At 35.6% G+C, this 25472-nt stretch overlaps 1 protein-coding gene across 10 annotated transcripts in view; it reads right to left on the reverse strand.

The window, feature by feature from the left end:
* The window catches only part of PTPN13 (protein tyrosine phosphatase non-receptor type 13), a 204827-nt gene that overhangs the window by 116941 nt on the left and 62414 nt on the right, over nt 1-25472 (reverse strand). For all 10 annotated transcript variants that reach the window (XM_013058070.2, XM_013058071.2, XM_004756135.3 and 7 more), the window contains exons 3-5: nt 14593-14771; nt 5656-5721; nt 3386-3571 (exon numbers count right to left, since the gene is read on the reverse strand). In XM_013058070.2, the coding sequence (XP_012913524.1) occupies nt 3386-3571; nt 5656-5721; nt 14593-14771 (431 nt within the window). The remainder of the gene's footprint in view (nt 1-3385; nt 3572-5655; nt 5722-14592; nt 14772-25472) is intronic.

The following is a 25472-nucleotide window of genomic DNA, read 5'->3' on the forward strand; positions in this document are numbered from 1 at the left end:
CATAGCTTTTTCATAGCTTCACTTTTGTTTAAAAAAAAAAAAAAACCAAATGCAGGAATATAAACAAATAAGTAAATTAAGACTGGAGCAGCTCTAGTTAAGGAGGAGAAACAAGCAGACAAGAACCCATTCACTCAGCCTCTACTACCCATATTCCTTTCACAGAAGTACCAAGGCTGCACAGGGTACAGTTTACAAACTATTTGCCTGGAAGAATCTATGAGCTTGTTTCTTGTCAACTAGCAAACTGCATGGAATGCGGATATACCCCTGCCAGTCATATAACATCCTGGTTAAGAGAGCAAAACTTACAAGTAAGAAGCCATCAAGAATACTATGTGACAGTGGCAAATTGTAGTTCACAGAAAGAAGGACCTCACTCAGGTACCACAACTCTACAGGGTAAGAGCAGAAAAAGTTTGGATCTAGATCAGATATCAAAAACCAAGGAGTATCCAAGTGCTGCATATTCATGTCTTTTTGTCCCAGATAAAGTATTACTATTACACATGATTTGCAGAGATAGGACTACAGATACAGGGTTTGTTGTTCTTGGGATTTTTCTTATCTATGGCAAGGGAGAGAATGAGAGAGTCTAGGTCTTGGGGCAATCTTGTGGGGGATACAAGCATATATTATCTCCTATACAGCAGATGACAGTATCCATAGAAGATAGGGAGAGTTTGGGGAATACTTAAGGGGTCCAGACAAATAAGTGGCCAAGAAAGGTGTATAAAGTAACAGAAAGTGCATTATTAATGCTAAAACCCATTTTGTATGTCAATGTATTTTTCACAATAGATAGGACGACTTGCTGGAAGCACCTTATGATGTAAGAAAGGAAGAAAGAGTCCATATCTGGGCTCTCTACTCTGTTTCACTGATCTACGTGTCTATTTTTGTGCCAGTACTGTAAGGGCCTATTTAACCAGAGTGACTCCATCTTGGTTAAAAATACTGTTTGTGCAGTAAACTTAAAATAGACCCTGCCCCCCCGAGAAACTTACTTAAAAGCAAGTCCAGGAAACCAGTAAAATGTAGTCAGCTGGTTCCTGATAACAGAGCCCAGAATACAAGGACGAGTCAGGCCAGATGGAGACATCTAATCAGTACGAAGTACTGTTTGTAACAGTGAGAAGGTCTTGCCCAAACCAAAATGACTCCATCTTGGGAAGGACGACCATCTTATTATTCACACTGAATATGTTAACTGACTAAGCCTTCCTGGAAAGTACTGTTTGTAATAGTTCTTGGTATGGGGTAATCCTGAATGAAAAGTCACCACACACACACACACACACACACACACACACACACACAAAAGTCCCTAGACCAGATGGAACTAGCCAATCAGCAAGAAACACACAAACCTGGTGGGTTGAGATACCAAGATATGAGTTGCAGTTTTACCCAATAAAAGGTAGCCTGTAAGACTGGGAGGGGTCGCTCTCTTTAGAGGCTGCCCTGACAGGTCAGTCAGTTCTTGAGCCTGTAAGCTGGGGGTGGTCGCTCTCTTTGGAGATGGCCTTGGCTGGTCAGTCTGACTTCTAATGCTTGGCATAGAATAAAGTTTGCATAACTTTCACTTTGTCTCAGTCATGTTCCCCTGGCCGATCAGTCTGACTTTTAATGCTTGGCATAGAATAAAGCTTTCCATAACTTTCACTTTGTCTCAGTCTCGTTCCTTTGATAACGGACCCCAACAGTACCATGCTGTCTAGATGATCACAGCTTTGTAATATAGCTTGAAATCAGGCAATGTGATGCCCTCAGCAACTCTATGGTCAACTAATCTTTGACAAAGCAGAAAAAAATATTCAATGGAAAAAAAGTCTCTTCAATAAATGGTGCTGGGAAGATTGGACAGCTATGTACCTAAGAATGAAACTCAACCATTCTCTTACCCCATAAATAAAGATAAACTTAAAATGGATGAAAGACCTCAATCTGAGACTGGAATCCATCAAAATTCTAAAGAACAAAGGCAGTAACCTTTTTGACATTGGCCACAGCAACTTCTTTCAAGACATGTCTCCAAAAGCAAGGGAAACAAAAGTGAAAATGAACTTTTGGGACTTCACCAAGATAAAAAGCTTTCAACAAAACAAAGAGGTAATCCACGGAACAGGAGAAGTTATTTGTACATGACACTATAGACAAAGGGGCTGATATCCAAGATCTACAAAGAACTACTCAAAAACACCTAAAAAACAAATAATCAAGTCAAAAAATGGGTAGAAGACATGAACAGACAATTCTCTGAAGAAGACATACAAATGGCTAACAGACATGAAAAAATGTTCATTATTATTAGCCATCAGGGAAATTCAAATCAAAACCACATTGAGATACCACCTTACACCAGTTAGAATGGCAAAAATTGACAAGGCAAGAAAAAACAAGTGTTGGAGAAGTTGTGGAGAAAGGGGAACCCTCTTACACTGTTGGTGGGAATGCAAGTTGGTGCAGCCACTTTGGAAAGCAGTGTGGAGGCTCCTCAAAAAATTAAAAATAGAGCTATCCTCTGACCCAGCAGTTGCACTACTGGGGTATTTACCCCCAAAATACAGATGTAGTGAAAAGAAGGGCCATAAGTACCCCAATGTTCATAGGAGTAATGTCCACAAGAGCCGAACTGTGGAAAGAGCTGAGATGCCCTTCAATAGACAAATGGATAAAGATGATGTGGTCCATATACACAGCGGAATATTACTTAGCCATTAGAAAGGATAAGTACCCAACTTTTGCATCAACATGGATGGGACTGGAGGAGAGGATGCTGAGTGAAACAAGTCAAGCAGAGAAAGTCAATTATCATATGGTTTCACTTATTTGTGGAACATAAGGGAAAGCATGGAGTACATTAGGAGAAAAAAGGGAAAAATGAAGGGGGGTGGGAATTGGAGTGGGAGATGAACCACAAGAGACTATGGGCTCTGGGAAATAAACTGAGGATTTTAGAAGGGAGGGGGATGGTGGGATGGGTGAGTCTAGTGATGGGTATTAAGGAGGGCATGGATTGCATAGAGCACTTGGTGTTCTACACAAACAATGAATCATGGAACACTACATCAAAAACTAATAATATACTGTATAGGGACTAACATAACTTAATAAAAAAAAAAAGAAAGGAGGCAAGAGCAGACATTTTCAGCTCTAAAATGTTCTAAAAAAGGGCAAATTCTCATAAAATCTAAGAGATTAAGTTATTACACTGGGCTTCTAAATTTTAAGTCCTGTTTCAAGTGAACAATTAACATTAGAACAAGGAATTTAATGTATTGTTCCTAGTCTTCCTTGAGAAAATGCTGCCTACCGTATCTTTAAAATAGTTTTGCTAAATTTTAAAATATGACTATATGTGCCAGCTGAAACTGTAGCTTACCCCAGAAAGATTTCCCAAAACCAGTTTTACCAACTGCTTCACATAGGAAAATGAAGGTGCACAATTGCTATTTCTGATGTGGGCACTGCAAGCATCCAGAACAGTCCGAACAGAAACTCGAGCATAAATAACGTCTTCACACATTCCAAGCAGGATGCTGTTGAGATGGTCTCCAAGCTTGATAGGCTGAATATAAAGAAAGGAAAAGCCACTTTGAAAAGTGTGTGTAAATCTTCTCTAGCACGAGACAAGCTATTTCAGGAGTCAGAGGAACGAGACCAAACATACTTCAAATACTTGAAGGAAAGGAGCTTCTTGTCTAGCAGCATATATATTTTACCTTTTCATAACTCAAAAAAATTATTAGCAGAAGATGGTTAACATAACTCTCCTAAGATAGGAAGTATTACAGAAAACTCAGTGTTTTTTTGTTTTTTTGTATGATAAAGAAATGGAATTCCTCAGTTATTCAAGTGTTTTTGTAAGCAGTTACGTGAATGCAAATGTGTACTCACATTTTGAATGAATAAATGGTTTCCTAACAATCAAAAACATGTAATATATTCAATATAATTTGACACTGATGATAACTTAGATTTCAAGTACTACAATGACTTAATATCATTTATATATAAGTTCTCTTTACGCTGGTGAAACAGAGAAAGTGTAATATAAGATTTTTTAATTAGTTGACATATTTGTAGAATATTCTATCCAAATGTCCAATAAGTATACTAAAAAATGCAATTAAAACCAAAAAAGAAGCCACTACACAACTCGACAGAAAGGCTAAAAAGAAAAAGACTGATAATTTGAAGTACTGATAAGAGAAAAGCATTGTTGGTGGGAGTTTAAACTGGTACAACCATTCTGATGAAGCATGCTCTTCCTGTGACCCTCCTTTCCACTTCTCATCCATTTGGGTATTATGTCATCCTTTAGATCTCAGCTTGGATGCAATACCCTTCAGTAAACTCATCCTAACCCTCTAAGCATAGTTAGAGGCTCCAACTCTGGTTTTCCACAGCAACCCCCATTTCCCTACCATAGCATTCACACACTGTTATAATTGGCTATTTTGATGCCTGTACTCATAGATGTACCCCACAGGCATGGGCCATTACATTCCAAGTGTCTAGTACAATGTCCGACACAAGACAGGGGCTTAATACTTCTGAAATGGTATTACATATTTGTAAAATGATTGTGATTTCTGAAAGCAAGATATAAGTTAAAGTTTATACTTCCATTCTAATTTATACATTATTGATATTTACTTAATTTTTGGCTCTCTTTAAAGTATAAATTATTAATCATAGGCTGTGGTCACATTTTACACTAAGTTAGGTTGTACAATATAGGACACCAATATTAGTAGTAATTTAATTTTTTCACCTATATCTATAAACTTGGAACTGAGGAGAGCAAATCACAGTATTTTTCATGATACAAAATGAGACCAAACCAAGTTGAAGATGTCATTCATCTCTCATGGATCTTAGGATGTCTGAATTTTAGACTAAAAGCCTAAAATGCCTATTACTTCTTAATTTGATAAAACAGACCAAAACAACCTTTATACTTAGTTATTTTAGGTTTTGACTTCTACATGCCTAAAATAAAACCCAATTCTGTATGTTACATCTTTGCTTTGATGAAATATAGCTATTTTTAAATTTTCAACTTCAAGTTATTATTATTTTTACATTAGGTCTTCAGGAATCTCTTATTTTAGAAAATAAGAACTAGAAACAGCCCAAAGGTCATCAGAACCCAAAACTTCAGAAAGTGTTGCTTTAATGTCGGTGTCTGTTGCCATAGGCTTAGTGAAGTATGATTTTGAAGCATCAATTTAAAAAATGTAGTAAGTATAAACTGAATTTCAAGACATAGTTAGAACTACTATTCCTATGTGTCTGCATCAAAAAGCATTATCACTTTAGTTCAAGAACGAATCATCAACATTTAGAATCCCTCTTATCAGTCATTACATTAGAAAAGCAGTGGACTCCCATTTCTCTTGCTATAATTTTTGAAGAGGCCACTACATTTCACAGACTAAATTGTATGTAGATAGTAACTGCTATAATTCTAAGAACATTCTGAGAACAATAGTGCCTTTAGTACTTTATAATTTAATTGAGAGTATGACATTATTAATGTGAACAAATAGCACAGAAATGCTGGTATGCCTCATAATATGCTGTAGAACATAAAAATATAAGGAAGAGCTTTCTAAAAAGATGTACAGATGTGACAATTTGACTTACTTGGCTCTGAGGCACTTCGTGATCAGCCCCCCAGTACAAAGTCATTCCAAGAGAATAAATATGGATCTAGGAACAGAATTTAAAAAATCATTTTATGGTGAAATAAAACTTTACCAAGTACTAAAAAACACGATTTAATGAGTACTCTATATTCATGACTTTTTTTGGTCCCAGATAAAGTATAACACATGATTTGAGAAAAATCATCATTTCATATTCTATGTAAATGTGACAGCTTAAAATAGAAAAGAATGGAAATTATCACAACAGATTTTTCCCCATAATTCCCCAGCCTATCATCTAGGAGTAATTTTTGTTACTTCTTACTTAAGCTTCTTTATGCAAACTCATGCAAATAGACTTTGTCCCCCGCCCCTCTTTTAAACTAAGTAATCTCTATGCCAAATATGGGCCTTGAACTCATTAGCCCAAGATCAAGACTTGCATGCTTTATAGACTGAGCCAGCCAGGTGCCCCACAAATATATATTTTTATAAATGTCAGAAGCTTTAAAAATTACACCACACTTGCATTTTTAATTTAACAAGAGATATATGTGATGTCATTTTGTATATGCAGCTATTTCTCTCCAATCTCTTGAACTGATTCTCTGAGATTATGTATTGAAGAGTAAGTCATCTGTAGTTTGATACACATTGTTGGATTTCCCTACCAGAAGGTGGGGATGTAAAAAACCTATTTTACATTTCTGCCGGCAACATGTAAGAGATTTTTTTCACAAGCCTTGTCTATAGAATATGCTACAAAGATCTGATTTTTGCCAATGTAGAAAGAGAAAAAAAACTCATGAAAGGTTTTTTTCTTTTCACTGAAGTTTTGATTTGCATTTTTCTTACTAAGAAAGAATGGAGTAATGGAGGAGAAAGAAGCTGGGTGAAAAAAGATATTTTTGCATTGTTTGTATGCTTCTTAAGTTTAGAAAAATAATAGCACATTTTTATGCTCATAGGAGTGATTCAACCCAGAAAACTGGAATTGCAGGAGAGAGCAGAGGTTGTTGGGAGAAGATTGTTCAGTAAGTGGGAGGAGTGGAAGCGAAAGAACAAATGGACGGATGGTTCATCTACACTAAGGAGACAGAGAAGATGGGAATTTATGTGAGTAATCTGGTAGTGGTATCCTGGGAGAAGTTTCTCCTGACTGCTTCTACTTCTTTCCTGTGAAACAGGAAGTGAGATGAAAGTGAGGACAGTTAATCTTATAAATAATCATTTCCCATTTTTCCTCCTGTTAAGAAATTCAGAGCTAACCTTTTAGCCCATCTCTATCAATATTGCATAATCTTACTATGTGCAATTTTTTTGTACCAGTCTTACTCCAGCACCATCTTATTTTCTTGCCTTTATTTTCACTTTGGTCTTATTTTCTCACATTTATTTTTTAACTCTCTAAGCTCTCTCAAATTCTCTTTAGAAACAGGCAAGGTATGCACAAATAAAACTGGGTTTTCCTTTTTACAATTTCATAGCCCTTTAACCTACTCCAACGTTGTCTCCTAAATGATTCTAAATCTCAGAGTACAAAAGTTGTTCCTCTTTTCAAATATTTTCATTGCTCCCAATTTAAAAAAAATCCCAATTCTTTATAATGAGAAACAGGGCTCACTCTAACTTGCTTCTACCTCCTTTTTCTAGATAGATTTATAAGTCTTCCTTCTGTTATTACTCCTTCACCTATCATAACCTAAACATTTCAGCACCACTTAATTTTCTGTTGCCAAAATAATCCTTCTGTTTCTCAATTTTTCAAAGTTCTTTCTTTCTTCATTTGACAATAAAATTCCTACACATTACTGATGGTCTAGAGATGTATACAATATAAATTTTCCCAAACAGGATAAAGCATTCTCTTTCATGTAGTTATATTTCACTTGCATCTCTAATGAAACAGTTAACTAATATTGCCTATAATATAGTTAAGATGTGTCCATGTTTGTATTCCTTGAGGAAGTCTTTTTTACATATCTTATAATACCTCTTAGCAACTAACATAGAATTTGTATATAGTATAAATTCAATATATGCCTGCCAAACTTCATGACATATACATAGCATAGTGCAGGCTATTTGTATATTTCTGTTCTGATTCTTTTTAAAGAACCTCATATGTGAACACCTTTTCAAAGGGCCTCATATATGAAAAATACTTTTCATGGCTTTAGCATAAATAACTAATTATATATTCAAATATATTTCTCTTAACATATTCATATTGATTTGTGATTCTCAAGTGCTTAAGATTCTTTATTGTATTTATTGCTCAGTATGCTAAATGAGTTATTATATTTTAATAATTTATATACATGACTATATAAAATTAGTAGCACAATTCTTAAAACAAGGTTATAAAATCATATACTTGATGATCATCTATGTATATAGTATAATGATTAATTCTGTATGTCAATGTGACTGGGCCACAGGATGCCTAGACAGTTGGTCAAACATTACTCTGGGAATTTTTGTGAGAGTTTTTGGATGAAATGAACACTTAATTTAAGTAGACTGATAAGGTAGATTGCTCTCTAATGTGGGTGGGCCTCATCCAATCATTTGAAGGCCTGAGTAGAACAAAATGGTTTACCCATTCCTGAGGAACAAAAACTACCTTTCTGTGTGACTGCATTTGAATGAGGACATCAACTTTTTTCTCGCCTTTAGACTCGAACTGAAACATTAATTCTCCTGGTTACCAGGCCTTGGGAGTTGAAAAGGACTAGAACTGTCACACTTGGAAAGTGGACTTATTCAGGCAATTAAGTAGATATGTGAAAAGGGAGGAGCCAGAGATAAAGATACAATGAAAATGTGACATGGGTAAGAGGACACTTGAGTGAGCTAGTTAATATACCTCATTTGTTTTTATAGTTATAATGGACTGGAATGTAAACTCCATAAGTGGAAGGAATTTGTCCTACTTATTACCCTATCCCAGGACCTAGAACAGCACTTGACATATACCGGAAATATTTAGTGGGTGTTTACTCTGTGCTGGGTATTGTTCTAAGTAACTTATAGGTATTATTTAACTTTCTAATAACCCTATGAGGCAAGTAGTATCATTATCCCTTTACATATAAGTCACCTGAGCCATAGAAAGGTAAACAAATTGCATGGGGTCACACATCTTTCAAGTGACAAAGCCAGAAATTTTACTCAGAACCCATACTTGATAAATATTTGTTGAAAAATAAAATGGGATAATAATGAAAACAGTCATCACTGAGAAGGCTCAGAGATGGAGGGTGTTCTTCCACCTCTACATCCATTCTCTAAAGAGGAGATGTTAAGTCTTTGAAGACTTAGCTAACTGACCTAACTGAATAAGTCACTGGGTAAGATACTGCAGTCTGATATGCAGATACCACCCACCTAGTGATCTCTGTGAAGAATTAAGAGCTGCTTTATGTGTGCTACATAGTTCCTTTTAGCAAAACCCCTTGGCACTTTGTGGCTATGCATTTAATAGCAACAAAGCATAAATAGCTTTGGGTGAAAAAAAATCCTGAGTTGTTTCTACTCATTCAACAAATTTTCAGGGCCACTAAGTGGCATATATGGCGTAGACCAAAAGTTCTCCAGCTTCAACACAGATCAGTATCATCTGGTAAAACATAGACACAGGGTCCTACGTCTAGGATCTCTGATTTAGTAGATCTGGTGTGGAGCCCGAGAACTTGCTTTTCTAACAGGTTCCCATATGATGCTGATACTGCTAGTTGAGCACAACACTTTGAGAACCACCAGTGTAGAGCAGAAGGGAAGTAACAATGAGTAGGACAGGCAGGGTCCCTTCCATCTCAAACCTTCTGCTATAGTAAACAAGACAAGATGACACGATGTATACAAGACAGTATACAGAGAGTACAATTAGGGTAAAAGAAAGCTTTAGATCTACAGGAAAAGTTAGCCAGGCAATGAGGGGATGAGACAAGAGCTGAAATGGCATGAAAGAGTATTGGAGGCTGAAGGAAAGGAATTGCAAAGGCTAAGAAAAAAATAAAGCACTTAGCACATCCAAGACATTGAAGTCCAGAATGACTGAAGCATAATAGAGCTTGGGAAAAGGTGTGCTCAGAGGGAAGGCTTGCACAGTACACACTCAAAGGCCATGGTACAGAGTCTAGAGTTTATTCAAGGGAAACAGAGAATCTGAATAATTTTAAGCAGCAAAAAGATAAGATCAGACATGGGGTTTAAAAAAATGTACTGACTATAGTTTAAAGAACAGACTGGACAAGTTATATTTATACTGTTGTATACCAGAACTCTCAAACTTCTTCATCTTGCAAAATTGTAACTTTGTATCTACTAAACACAAATTTCTCCATCCCTCTCTCACCAGCCCTGGGTAATCACATTTCTACTTTCTGTTTCTATGGTCTGTCTACTTTAGATATGTCACAGGAGTATAATCATATGGTATTTGTCTTTGTGTGACTGGCTTATTTGCTGAGCATAACGTCCAAAGGGTCACCCATGTTGTAGCATGTGATAGGATTTCCTTCTTTTTAGAGGCCGCATAATATTCTGTTGGGTGTGTATGCCACATTTTCTTCATCCATCAATGAACATTTCAGTTGCCTCTTCTGGGGTATTAAGAATAATGCTGCAATGACTGTGGGTAGGCAACTATCTCTTCAAGATCTTGCTTTGAATTCTTTTGGATATACAACCAGAAATTAGATTGTTGGATTACATAGGAATCACAATGGATGTCCATACTGTTTTCCATAATGGTCACACCATTTTACATAACTAAAATCAGTGCATAGAAGTTCTGTTGTCTCTGCATCCTTGATAACACTTGCTATTTTTTGTTCTTTTGTTGGTAGCCATCCTAGTGGGTGTGACATAGATTATCTCCACAACCCCAGCAATTAAAATGTTCAAATTAATGATTTTACTTCATATTAGACTCTGGTACTAGACAGTCCTGGGGTTTGTTTGCTTTTTAGTGATCTGCATAGTGCCCATCATGTAACAAGTATACTTGTCAAATTTATGGATGAATGAATAGACAAATGGGAAGGAGGGGGGAAAGGATGCATTAATAAGATTTAATATAAACTACATAAATTATAATATACATAAGGGAATTTGGTCTTTTTTTTTTTTTTTAAAGATTTTATTTTTAAGTAATCTCTACACTCCATGTGGAGCTTGTATTTAGAGCTGTGAGATCAAGAGTCACATGCTCCACGGACTGAGCCAGCCAGGTGCCCCAGGTATTTTTTTGACAAGTTCAGTTGAGGCTACTGCTAAGGTTGGAGAAGTCCAGTATTGTTCTTACAAAAATGACCCTTGATATTCAAGAAGCACAAAGATAGTAACAACCATATTTTCTGACATTTAGATAGCAAGTTGGTGGAAATGAATACTTAAAAATGAAGATTCCTTTGGTTTATCAGGGATATAGTACAAATCCCTGGGGCATATCAATATTCTTGAAGACAAATCAAAACAAGAATTTGATTCAGGTTCCAATCCCATCAAACTGATTTCAAAAGAACTGCCCAATTAAGTACATCATGTGCTATGCAAGCAGGAAGTGAACAATTACCAAGTAAAACAGAAAAGCCAGAGGATCAAAAGCTTAGTGTGACCTGTATAAACCTGTGTAGTTTTAAAGAGGCATGTTATCTTGAAAAGTAAAATTTTAAGGCAAATAAATGAAAGTGCCTATTTATAGAGCTGGTACTGAAGTAAATTTTTTTCCAAACATATATAGTTTCCAAACAAGTTCCATTGAATAAAGAGAACATTTTTATGCATCAAGGTCTTATTAAGTACTCATTATTATTCACAATACTGTGCTAGGCATTGAATATTATTTTTAAAAATAACAGTAAGCATGTATTGAATGCTAGTTAATGACATATCCTTAACTCATAGAAGTCATGAAATGCATGACTGGTGGTCTGTATTACCATTCTGTTTTTCAGTACACCCCTTCCCTATTAAAATCAGAATAGTAGAATGGTGATTTTTAATTTTAATTTCCATTCTAACAATATCAAATTAGTTTCCATGAATTTATTGGCCATTAGTCGTCAAATAGATATATGTTCTTTTGCACCCCACTCCCACCAAAAAAAGAATACTAGAATATAGGACTATTCCTCTGACCTTTGCTTATATTTATATTGCAAACAGGAATGGATCAAGAAAATTGCCTTTGATTTTCTTTACACTTAGAATTACACTGAAGCATGAGTAAACTAGGAGTTCCAATTAGATGCACTAAGAAATCAACTCTACTGCCTGTGTTTTTGCACAATTATCTGTTTTGTGTGTGTTGAGTTTGAGGAGTTCTTTATAGATCTTGGATATCAGCCCTTTGTCTGTAGTGTCATTTGTGAATAAACTGAGGGTTTTGGAGGGGAGAGGGGTGGGGGGTTGGGTGAGCCTGGTGGTCTGTATTAAGGAGGGCACATATTGCATGGAGCACTGAGTATGGTGCATAAACAATAAATCTTGGAACACTGAAAAAAAATAAAATTAAATTAAAAAAATAAACTAAAATTTTAAAAAAAGAATATTTGAGTGGCTACTGAGCATATGAAAAGATACACTGATCATCAAGGAAATGCACTTACATTTATTTATATATAATATACAGTAAAAATTCATTGCATATATATTTGCATTTCCTTGATGATTAACATGGCAGTATTTCAACCAATTGTTGAAAAGGATGCAAAGCAAATTGAATTCTGACACATTCCTAATGTAAATTTAAATTTGTAAAAATAAATAAGAAATAAATTTGTGCAACCGCTTGAAAAAACAAACAAAAAAGAAATCAACTGTATTTTAACATAGTAATGGCAACAATCCCACACCCATCCATCCCCACTCCTAAGTACTTAGCCTAGTAATAGATAAGTGTCAAATCACTTTCCCAAACATGTGCTCTAACAGTACCGAAACACAGGACAGTTTACTAGTTAGTTTGGGTATCTTGACATCATGGGGCAAAATGGGAAAGCCTTCAGCAAATGAAAAGCACTTGTACACCTGAAATTTCTAGTAAGCACTTTTTTCTTTTATTGTGGATTTTCAATACTTTAAAGAATTCATGAACACCTGTGCAAAACTTTTCATAATTAGGAAAAAACCCTAGTGAAATTCAATAGAAATTTTTAAAAGTAAGACAGGCATGGCTTTATTGCAGTTTTTCTTCATTTTTCTGAGGTCACCAGATCCACTTGAGAGACTGATAAAGTCTCTCAAGTGGACACTGTTCTTCAAAAGTGCTCAGACATGCAAAACTCAATATGCTATTTCATTGGTTTGTAAATATCTTGAACCTCAATTAAGATTTAGAGATCCTGGGGCCCCTGGGTGGCTCAGTCAGTCAAATGTCTGCCTTTGGCTCAGGTCATGATCTCAGGGTCCTGGAATTGTGCCTTGTGATGGGCTCTCTGCACGGCGGGATGTCTCTTTGATGATTCTCTCCCTTTGCCCCTCCTCTGGCTCCTGCTCTCTCAAATAAATAACTCCTTCAAGTAAAATGCACATACTTTTTCATTTAATAATTTTACTGTTAGAAAATATTAGGTTAATTTTTACACTGAATGTGGAATAATGTATGGGAAATGATATTCATACCCAATTCTGAATTCTCCAAGTTCCATATTTAAATTACCACAGTGAGTTGCACGCTATCTATTTTTTTCACAGCCTGATTAGATCTGATGTCAATGGTATTGCCATCCTCAGACTGCATATATCTCTCATAAATTTTCCTTAATTGTTCCATCAAATGAACTCTCAAACTGCCAGCTCCACTTCCACTGTATCCCCTTCATCCATGCCTTTACATTCCCAAGGCATGACTTGATTTTTAGTTCTTCCCCCCAGATTATTAAAACACCTCAGTTAGATTTCTATACAGTTCAGTTCCTACACATTCTCTTATTTGTGTGTGCAGTACAGATTCTATATATTGCACAGATTCCTATATAATACAATTCCTATACAATCTTTCATCTTACCTAGTTATCCACTTTTGTCAAACATACCCTCTAAAATCACAAATCACACTATGTCAGTGTCCTAAAAATTTGACTCAGAAGAAAGTCTCAGGGTCTGACATTCAAAGTTTTCTCTATTCTGATCAAATAGCTTCCTTCTTTTTATCCACAGCCTTCCTAGCCTAACTGATCTAACTAAATATTTCCCTTTTACAGTGGGCAATTTCTTACCTCTTATCATTGCATGTAGTAATAACCTTGAGTGTAATGCTCATTTCTACCTATTTTTACTTTTCTAAATTCTAATCACTCTTCATAGTCCAATACAAATGCTACCTTTTCTGTAATTATCATTCTAAGCTAAAAATTGCTGTTCTCCAGCATCTTAATATACTCTACCCCTGTATACAGCATTTATTTCAATCCATATGTTACAGATTGTTTTATACACATTAATCAGGATCAATTTTCTTCTTCTTCTTCTTTTTTTTAAGTAGGCTCTACAATCAGTGCAGAGCCCAGTACAGAGCCTGAACTCATGACCTGGATATTGAGCGAAGATTAAGAGTCGGATGCTTAACTGACTGAGCCACCCAGGTATGCTGATCAGGATCAATTTATAGTTATTTTTGCATTTTTCTCACAAGCACAGTTCTTTATACACAGCAGGCATTTAATAAATATCTTTAAACATGAATTAATTACAGCTCACATTTTAAAAATGTTTTCTTCAATCCATAAATTTTTATAAAACTACTTTGGATTCTTACACAAAATAATGTGAACTTCTTGAATACATAATCATTTAAAATTCAATGGCTGTTTTTTCAGAGGGTTAAGGTAGGGTAGCTCAGTGCCTTTTACATTTCCTACTCCACTAAAAAAACAAAAAACAAAAACAAAAACAAAAAAATCAAGCAAGAATATTTAAGAATTACCTTTTCAACATCTGAAAGAGAAGTCAGTGACTGATTCTGAAGAACCTCTGGTGCGGTGAATGCACGAAGGTCCTGATCGGAAATATTTTCATCTGTAAACGACACACTACCGGATGGCAGCAACAGCAGAGACCACGGAGAAATGATGAAACCAAGGGCAGCAGGATCAGCTATGCTTACTGGTTTGTAATCATACAGAATAAAAAGGAAAAAAACAAAAACAACAAACCCTGCTTAGAATTTTAATTGCAGTATAGATCATTTAAATGACTATCCCAACTTATATTTATGTTAACATGTTAGCATACACCAAAGCAACATGCTACAAAGAGAATGGGTTTCATGATTGCTAGCATTATTAACAACATCACCTTGATTTGGCTTAACCTTTTAAAACTTAGATGGTAAAATTTGGAGAGCAGAAATAGAAAATTTTCACTGTCAGTCATAAGAATTAAATTTGGTTCAAAAACTTGACCACAGTGATACAGATGAGCATAAGGATCAAGTGGTTCCTTAAACTTTGGGAAGGGGGAATCATGGATTCTTTTGAGGATTTGGTGAAAAATATGGTCTCTCTTTTTTTGAGGATATAGAAAACTATAAAACTGCATACAAAAGAGATTCAAGGATCTCCTTACAGACCACTTATGGACCCTATGTTAAGATTTCCTCATTTAGACTATCGTGTTCTGAAACACAGAAAATAATTCCTTTGATAATTTATCAGATTTGAACTTAGTAAGGTTTCAACTCTAGAGAATGTCTTTCGTTTGGCACCAAATAGGTATTTGTCTGAATTCAGATTTGTCTTGTTTGCATTTGTTCATTATTTTACCAGAATTTCAGATAGCTTCTGTACTACCAAATGTGATCATTGGGGTCTCTAACATTTTTTTGTTTTAATGTTTGCATGTATGGGTGCCTAACAGCACATGTTTAAGAGAGTATCAAAAACAAAACAAAACAACAACTCTCTCTCTCTCCTTCAATTTCAGCAGGCCTGCTTGCAAAAGTAAAAGTATACATTAGACTCAACAAAATAGACTTATTAGAGGTAATTTATTTTGTCCTCCCATTGCAAAAGGAAACTAATCTATGTTTTAAGGTAACTGCTACATGACCTGGATTATGGACTCAAGAAACTGCTAGAGGGGAGTCACAAAAGGTCTGTGACTGCTGGTGCCACTATTTCTCAGCCCAACAAGCTGTACTGATACCTCTCTATGTCTAAGAAACTGACCAAAGTCTAAGGCACAATTTGTTAAACATACTACAGTATCTATGCTTTCCTGAAAACAACTCTTATTAGAATGGAATTATTGATCCTTTCTGACTTTTTAACCAGAATTTGACTTACGTTAATAAAAAATAAACTATTAAAATTCATTCCTTTTCTGAAGATTAAAAAGACAATTATATGTTCTCCTGTTTTTTTATGAATCTGAAACACGTCTTTAGTAATTGTGTCAAGGAAGAAAAACAAGTTTGAATGTATCCTTTCATCAGTGAGCACATCTCCTGTTACATTGAAGCTGAGTCACAGACTAGTGGTCCTTATAGTCCCACCCGATCACACATCAGGCAGCTTAAAAACATGGCCCGCAATTCTTATGGTAAAATATGTTTTAATGAGTCATCACAGCTAGTAAAGGCTAAGTATATTGTCTCTCATAGCCACTTTACACATTTTCTGTTAGAAGCTTCTTCTTGGGTATTTCATGCATAAATATTACACAGTCTGATGAAAGAGAACTCAAACAGGGCAGAATAATATTTTCCTTGACTAACAATCCTATTCGAAATATCGTTATTTCCCATGTCACAGATATTATAAAACTGTCTACAATCAATTCCTTTCAAATTAGCAATAAAACGGAGCAAACATTAGGAGACCAATAAGGAAGGCCACCTACTAACTAATATCTGGTATGAGATGATGACGGTCTGGAACCACATAGTGGTAGTAGGAGTGGTGGCAACCTGTTGGGACCCGAATGGATTCTAGAGGTAGCGACAACAGAATTCCTGAAAAACTGGATGTGAAGCAAGAGAATGAGAAGAATCAGGACGACTCCAAGATTTTGGTCTCAGTAATGGGAAGGATGGAGTGTCTTCAACTGAGTTAGAGCACAGGTTGCTGAAGTAGGGGTTGGGAGGTGTTGGTAGGAATCAGAACTTTACTTTGGGACCTACTATGTTTAAGGTAACTATTAGATATTCAAATTGGGGTATCAGTAGGCAGGTGGGTTGCAATTTGGGCAGAAGGTCTGAACTGGAGATACATTTGGGGGGTCAATGGCCTAATAGACGGTATTCAAAGTCTTGTGCCTGGATGAGCTCAGCAAAAAATGAGTTCAGATTAGAAAAGAAATCAAGGGCAAGGACCATACCCTTAATGTAAAGACATACTCCAACATTAAGACTAATGGCTCCTTGTCAGTTTTTTCCCGCAGGTTGTTCTTCTCTTGGGCATCTGTGCACGCATGGTGCTATAATCTCCCTCTCACACTTCTTTCTCTCATCACTGCCAATCTCCACCCCCACTATTTTAAATGATTCTTTTTATTAGCCTTTCTATGCCGTTCCCCAGTATCTAATCCTAAATCTAAGAGAGGAGGCTAGGGTTTTAACACTCATTTCTGATTCCTGTCAGTCTTATTTGGGGATAGTATTATGATTTTTTTGTATACTTGTTACCACTTGAATTTATAAATAATAGGAAATCACCGCTAATGGAAAGGCATAAATACTACTCAGACATCTAAAGCCTATGTCCTGTCTTGCCATATTGGGTGCTAGTGTCCACTTAGACCAGAAAAGAGCTTGCTATACTTCTCTTCCTCATTCGAGGCCACAGACTAACCCTACCCCATCCTTGACAGGGTAGCACAGAACAGAAACTGTGAAGGTGAAGGTAATCCATAATTGCTTAGCACTACAATATTAAGAGATTTATTTACCAGCACAACCAAGGTCAGCAAAACTATTGGTCCTCTGGCAAGACCTTTTATCTTTCAAATTGTACTTTATACAACAGGTTTGTGTTTGTTTGTTTTTACCAATATCTAAGGTATACCATTATTATAAACAGTATTCATATTTAAACACAACCTTCCCAACATGACAAGTCATTTGCTTAGAGAGCCTACAGTACCACTGGGGAGATAAAGTGTATTTATGAATAAATACAAGATAGAAAGCATAAGGTATCTAAGAGAGAAAAAAAAAACCACAAAAGGGAGTTTAGAGGACAGCATAATTACTTCAACTACAATGAAGAAAGAATTAATTTCTTTTTTTTATATGTGGCCCTTTAATGCGAGTAAGATTTGACCATGGTTCATGGTTAAGAGGGAGATTTCAAGAAAAGAAACAGCCAAAGCAAAGACATGTGGTCAGGAAATTATTAAGTTTGTACAAGGAACAGCAAGATCTTTGGGCAGAGAAATGGTAGAGAGCAGTGAGAAACAAAATCACCAAGGTGGGTCATATTTTCACTTATTAGAAAACACACACACATAAAGAAATGACAGATATTTTCATTGTTTTCAAATGTGATTTTTAAAGGTCTGGTAATAGAGCTAAAGCAGCTGCAACAACAAACTACACTGCTGTCAAATACCCAAAACACACACGTACAACATTTAGTATTAGATTCTTTAGAGAACAGTCAAACCACAAAATATATTTTTCAATAGTTGTAAAGGGTTATGCAAACCTACAAGTGAGGAAATTTAGAGTAGTGGTTCAAATCAGTATAATTCACTGTCCTTGTCTAACCACAAGGAAAGAATTTAAAGCAAATACATGCAAAATCCTTCACAGAATGCTAACAAAAGAATACTTAAAAATGGAATTCCAGAAGCTTGTAATTTGATGTCCTGTGTTTTACTTGTGTGATGATTATCCTCAAGAATGTTATTATTATGAAACAGTAAATCAGATGTGAACTGATTCCAGTAGTCAAATGATTCTATTTATAGACTTTTACCAACATTCCACAGAAAAAGTTGCTTAAACAAGTGGCGAGAGGCAAAGTTAGAAATAAGCAAAAGTCTGATATGCAAAGAAATATCTTACTCAGAGCTTCTTTCCAATGTTCCCTTAAAATAAGTCCCATAGCCATGCTTTCATTAAAATTAATTTTTTAAAAAAGATTCAGTTTATTTATTTGGGAGAGAGTACAGACCTGTGGGTGAGTACAAGTGAGGGGAAGGGTAGAAGGGGAGGTACAGAGAGAAGGAAAGAGAGAATCTCAAGCAGACTCCAAGCTGTTCATGGACCCTGACATGGGGCCCCATCTCACAACCCTGAGATCATGACCTGAGGCAAAATCAGGAGTCAGATGCTTAACCGACAGCCACCAGGTGCCCACCATACTGTTTTTCCCCCAAAAGAGTTTACTTTTTATTGTCTCCTTCATTTTATTTTTTGGCCTTCCAATTAGGGTATAAAGATTAGGGCAATGACCATGACTGGTAACAAACACAATAAGAGAACTAAACAGGAATCATCTAAAGATTTAGAACAATGACATCATTTTGGCCTGATATATTCCCTTTGCCTATTTAAGTATATATACAGAAATTGCAGTCCTCCTATTCCATATGTTCTATTAAAGTGCTTGTCAAAAATTTATGCAGTGGCCACTGTTCCAAACTCCAAAAAATTTGATGAAGTCACTCTTAATACACAATTCTCAAAAATTCAGTTTGTGTGTATATACAAACATATATAGTGTTAAATAAATCATCTGGTATAACAATGCATAAAAAAATCGGTTCAGAATGTTTGAACTTTTACTTGATTAGTAAAACTTTGTGATAAATTATTTAAGATTCACTGGGAATTATAGGCTATGCTACAGATCGATTCCCAATTCAAAATTTGTTGATTCCTCATAAATTGTTACTACTGGTTTAAAACTTCAGTTTCTCTGACATGGATCAGAATAAAATAGCAATCCTATTTTGAAAAAAAAAAGTGTAAATAATTGGAATTGAGACATCTATTTCTCACTCTTAAATAAATAAATCTTTAAAAATTAAAGAGAGAGAGAGAGAGAGAGAGAGAGAGAGAGGAAGTATAGTATAATGATTAGGACTTCAGACGGATGCCAGCATCCCTGGGTTAATATCCTAGGTTTGACTTTTATAGCTTATACTGTGATCTTAAATAAGTTACCTAGCCTCTCTTTGCCTCGACTTCCTCATCTGAATAGGTAAGGTTGTTGTGAGGATTCATGGAAAAAGCCCTTGGAACTGTTCCTGGCACACAGTAAGTACAATAAAAAAGTAGGGGCTATTACGCTTTCTTTGGCAGCGCACAGACAACAGTGGTTGCTATTACTATTTAATGTCTTTTCTTTGAAAATACCACATGTAGACAGTACATCTAAGAAAACTCACTGTATTTAAGTTCATCCTCAATCTCCTACTTAGCTCCCCCCCACATGGAATGGAACATAAGGAGCATACGATATATAACAGGTACTGTAAATTTCAGAAGAATAGATCAAATTAGATTTTTAGGAACTTTTTGACATCTAGTATCTAAAAGTCATATTAGAAATATGGATAATTTAAAGTATTAAGTATCCTAAAATATTATTTTTTTCTTTAATTCCTTGGGGGGAATGTACCTTCTATAAGTGTTCTATTTATTATATTGTATTCCTAGTTAGCAATGTTACCAAATTTATAAAAACTAGTTTATAATTTTATAATAATCCAGTTTGTACTTACTAACTATTCATGTGAAATTGGTGTTTTACTGTACCTAGTGATTGTGTTTAGGTATGACATAAATTATTAGATGAAGATGTTTATCTGGGATGTACACATATCAACTATGTTATCAACATACAGTTTTAAAAATTTTTATTTGTAATAGAAGTGATAGCATGCTGATAAAATGAAATTATGCAGACATGCCCTCCAAATTGATATATTTTATGAGCTTTTCTTGACTACAATAGGAAAAAAAAGGCATTTTTTTTCTTCATGATGACATTTATTCACACTAATATACACATTCTTTTTCTTTTTTACTTTTAAACACTAAACACATGCAAGCCACCTATCCAAACCACAGCCACTGGAATCTTGTTATGGCATCTGATCAATTAGGCTTCTAGTAGTTTTGTTTTGTTTATGTACTTGCAAGATTCTTGAGGTAATTCCAAACCGTGCATCTTGTTAACAGAATACCAAAGAGATCTGAACTTTAAAAAGAGGTGTATAGGCAATCTATATTAGTAAAACTGAATTGGTTATGATTATTAAAAGCAACAGGGCTTATACGGCTAGATAATATGAATACAGAAGGAACCATGTCCCTATGAATTTGCTCTCTACTTCAGCAAACTTTCTTGGCCACCCAATCCAAAAAGCATGAAAGAAACAGCAGCAGTTCCTTTCACATCTTCTTTCATTCGTATCATATTCTGAGGAAGTTGTGTACTTTATTCTCTTCATATATTAAGTTCCTCGCCTTTCTTTGCACTCATCAATAAAAACTGCACACCTAAAAATCGTACACCAAAATACTGAACAAAATGCTTTTGTAATTCTGCTTTCATACATTTCTTCTCGAATGGAAGTGTTTTAAGGATATTAACTATGAAATCTTTTTTTTTTTTTAATTTTTTATTTTTTATAAACATATATTTTTATCCCCAGGGGTACAGGTCTGTGAATCACCAGGTTTACACACTTCACAGCACTCACCAAATCACATACCCTCCCCAATGTCCATAATCCCACCCCCTTCTCCCAAACCCCCTCCCCCCGGCAACCCTCAGTTTGTTGTGAGATTAAGAGTCACTTATGGTTTGTCTCCCTCCCAATCCCATCTTGTTTCATTTATTCTTCTACCCACTTAAGCCTCCATGTTGCATCACCACTTCCTCATATCAGGGAGATCATATGATAGTTGTCTTTCTCTGCTTGACTATGAAATCTTTAAAAAAAGATTTTATTTATTTATTTGTCAGAGAAAGAGATCAAGAGAGTGAGCACAAGCAGGGAGAACAGCAAGCAGAGGCAGAAGCAGGCACCCTGCTGAGCAAGGAGCCCAATGTGGGACGTGCTTCCAGCACCATGGTATCAGGACATGAGCTGAAGGCAGACGCTTAACTGACTGAGCCACCCAGGCGTCCCTGAATTTCTTTCTTTCTTTCTTTTTTTAATATTTTATTTCTTTATTTGACAGAGAGAGAGAGATCACAAGTAGGCAGAGAGGCAGGCAGAGAGAGAGGAGGAAGCAGGCTCCCTGCCGAGCAGAGAGCCCGATGTGGGGCGCGATCCCAGGACCCCCCAATCATGACCTCAGCCAAAGGCAGAGGCTTAATCCACTGAGTCACCCAGGTGCCCATCCCTGAATTTCTTAAAGATCAGGTACAAAGCAATTACAATGACGTAATTGCAGTATTTGAAAAAAATGAATTTGTTTACAATTCCAACTCTACCACAGGTTCACAGTCTTAAAGGTGTCCTTCTGCCTTGCTCTGCTATGACAATAATTTGTCAATTTACATTTTGCCAGTCAAAAAAAAAGGTTATTTTTGAGCTTCATTATGAAGGAAAACAAAGTTTTCTTTCAATACCAGGTAGTTTAAATTATTCACTGAGAGATTATATTTTATTCTATTCTTGAATCTTTATTATTATCCATTATTCCAAGTATGAGTCAAAAGAAGTGTCAACTTAGTTAATCAGAATATTGAAACAAACTTTAAATTTACAAAGGATCTGCCTTAGATTGAGGTAACACAAGCCTCCTGTCTCCTAGTGTCCTAAGTCTCAGAATTTTGGTGTGAATTTTGGAGACAGGGCACAGGATTCTGCACAGTATTTTCGAAAAGTTTCCTGGAGATTCAGATATCTATATCAGTTGAGCTGACACATATATAAGAACTATTACCCTTCAGAGGGTCAATAAAATGGTATCACAGCTCAATTAAGTTGCTTCTTGACCTTGTACTTGTTTCATTTCTATGTCAATTAATGGACTGTAAGAACATCAGGAGATGGAGAGTATGTACGAGTTTATATTCTCCCCTAATGTTTAATTATTTTTTCAGTTTATAAAGCCACAAAAGAAGCATTTTTCAAGAGATATGGCAAACGAGAGTGTTTTATTCAAATTATAATAAAGTCATTTTGTATTAGAAAAGCAGAATGCCTGTTAGAAATAATTTTAGACTAGAAGTAAGACCTACATAGTTCTTCTCTATTTATAAGGAAGGAGCTGGATAAATGGCACCAAACTGAAGATCCCACTGTGCATTTAGAAATAAGTTGCTTTACTCACCTAATCAAATGATCTTCATTTGTTTTTTTTCTTTCTTATCCCCAAAGTAAAGAAAACTACAAATGAACTTCCTATGCATTTTGCTTTTAAAAAAAATTTTTTTAATTAATATATAATGTATTATTTGCCCCAGGGGTACAGGTCTGTGAATCATCAGCTTACATATTTCATAGCACTCAGCATAGCACATACCCTCCCCAATAGCCATAACCCTACCACCCTATCCCATCCTCTCCCACCCCCCAGCAACCTTCAGTTTGTTTTGTGAGTTAATTAAGAGTCTCTTATGGTTTGTCTCCCTCCTGATTCCATTTTGTTTCGTTTTTTCCTTGAATTTTGCTTCTTTGCCCCTTTCTATAAATCCAGGGAATATCTATGTTGTATCTTTTCAGGCCTTGCAGCGAGCACCTCTGATCTCCTACCTTGTCTGATATATGCATGTATCCTTACATATACAACTTGTATTTAGAAAAGACACTAGGACTAACAACAAATTTTATTTCCTGAAGGAGAGCCCAAATATCGAGAACAAAACTATTTCCCATATATGAAATCTTTTACGCTGCAGACTTCTAAAAGACAAATTTGTTTGAAAGTGGTTTTTTGCTGAAAATATGCCAATCATAGCTTATTTAACCAACCCAGTCAAGTAGTTGTGACAATGCTCATCTTGAATGGTAAAGTCCATTTCAAAACTTGGTTATATTTTGGAACCCAGTGCCAAACTTCTTAAAGCATTGGCATTTTTTTTTTTTTAAAGATTTTATTATTTGACAGAGAGACAGCGAGAGAGGGAACACAAGCAGGGGGAGTGGGAAAGGGGGAAGCAGACTCCCATGGAGAAAAGACCTAGATGAGAGTCTTGATCCCAGAACCCTCAGATCATGACCTGAGCCGAAGGTAGATGCTTAACAACGAGCAGCCCAGGTGCCCCTTTCAAAGGCATTTCTACTGCTTCCCAGCACCCTCCTGACAGCCTCTGTAGATTATGCAGTGGCTGCATTACATTTTGTCTGGCAAATTAAACTATAACCAAGGTAATCAGCAACGGAAAAAAATTTTAAATTAAAGGCCATTTATAAAACAACAAGTTTTATTTTTTCTTCCTCCAACACATTTTCAAGTACCTAAAAAAAACATCTTTTCCCACTACTGCTATCTGAATAACACTGGGGGAAAAAGATTACAAATTTTCAAGAATGAACTCAGCAACTTCTCTTTACTTTCAAGGACCTGGAATTTATACAATAGTTGAAAAACAAAAAATATTAAGGATGACTGGCATTTATTTCATTTTTTAAGAATTGGATGAAAAAGTTAATGAAGATTAGTTTATATTTTCAATTTCTAGAAAAACGAAGTACAGAGAGAAACTTTTTTTGCCAGAGAGAAACTGACTTTAATTATGACAACATGATTCCACATAACCATGATCTGAAGCTATTTATGAAAAATATTTTTGTGATTACTAATGCTATTCTGTGCTGCTCTTCAGATACCCCATCCTATTTACATTTTCAAGAATTTGTCCTTCTGAAGAGAAATGGGAGAAGGAGGCTTATTTGAATGACAAACGATTCCACTGTCCAAAAAGAAATATTAGGACACATTTCTTGTAAAAATGTAAAACATGACTGATACACATCACCCAAAAGGTAACAATCTTAACTGGTTACTAAATGATAGGAGGCATAAAGCTCCCTTTTAATTTCTGTATTTGAGAATATAGAGAAGTAATCATAAAACCTTTTCTTTAAAAAGCTTGGTCATATAATGTGGATGAATCTCAGAATGTTGAGTAAAAGAATTCAGACACAAAACAGTTTACATTGTATGATTCTATTTATATGATGTTTAAAATCAAGCAAAATTTATCTATGTAACAGGTCATAATAGTGATTATTCTTGGTAGTCAAGTATTAATTAGGAAAAGAAAGAAACGCACATATATATCGCCAAATAATATATAACAAAGGAGACAAGACTATGCCAATGGGGGAAGACAGTCTCTTCAACAAATGGTGTTGGGAAAACTGGACAGCCACATGCAGAAGAATGAAGGTGGACCACCTTCTCATACCACACACAAAAATAAACTCAAAATGGATTAAAGACCTAAGTGTGAGACCTGAAACCATAAAATTCGTAGAAGAGATCATAGGGAATAATTTCTTTGACATAAGCTATCACAACGTTTTTCTAGTTATGTCTCCTCAGGAAAGGAAAACAAAAACCAAAAATAAACTACTGGGATTGCATCAATATAAAAAGCTTTTGGGGTGCGTATGTGGCTCAGTCAGTTAAATGTCGGTCTTTGGCTCAGGTCGTTATCCTGGAGTCCCCAGATCAAGCCGGAAAGCTGCTGGGCTCCCTGCTCCTCTCTCTGACCCCTCCCTCCTTGTTCTCTCCCTCTCTGACTCTCTCTCAAATAAAGAAATGAAATCTTTAAAAAAAAAAAAAACAAATAAAAAGCTTTTGCACAGTGAAGGAAACCATCAACAAATAAAAAGACAACCTTCTGAACAGAAGATATTTGCAAATGATACAGCCAATAACAGATTAAG

This window comes from Mustela putorius, unplaced genomic scaffold (assembly GCF_011764305.1).
Source record: "Mustela putorius furo isolate JIRA1106 unplaced genomic scaffold, ASM1176430v1.1 tig00000382_pilon_pilon_pilon, whole genome shotgun sequence".
NCBI lineage: Eukaryota > Metazoa > Chordata > Mammalia > Carnivora > Mustelidae > Mustela > Mustela putorius.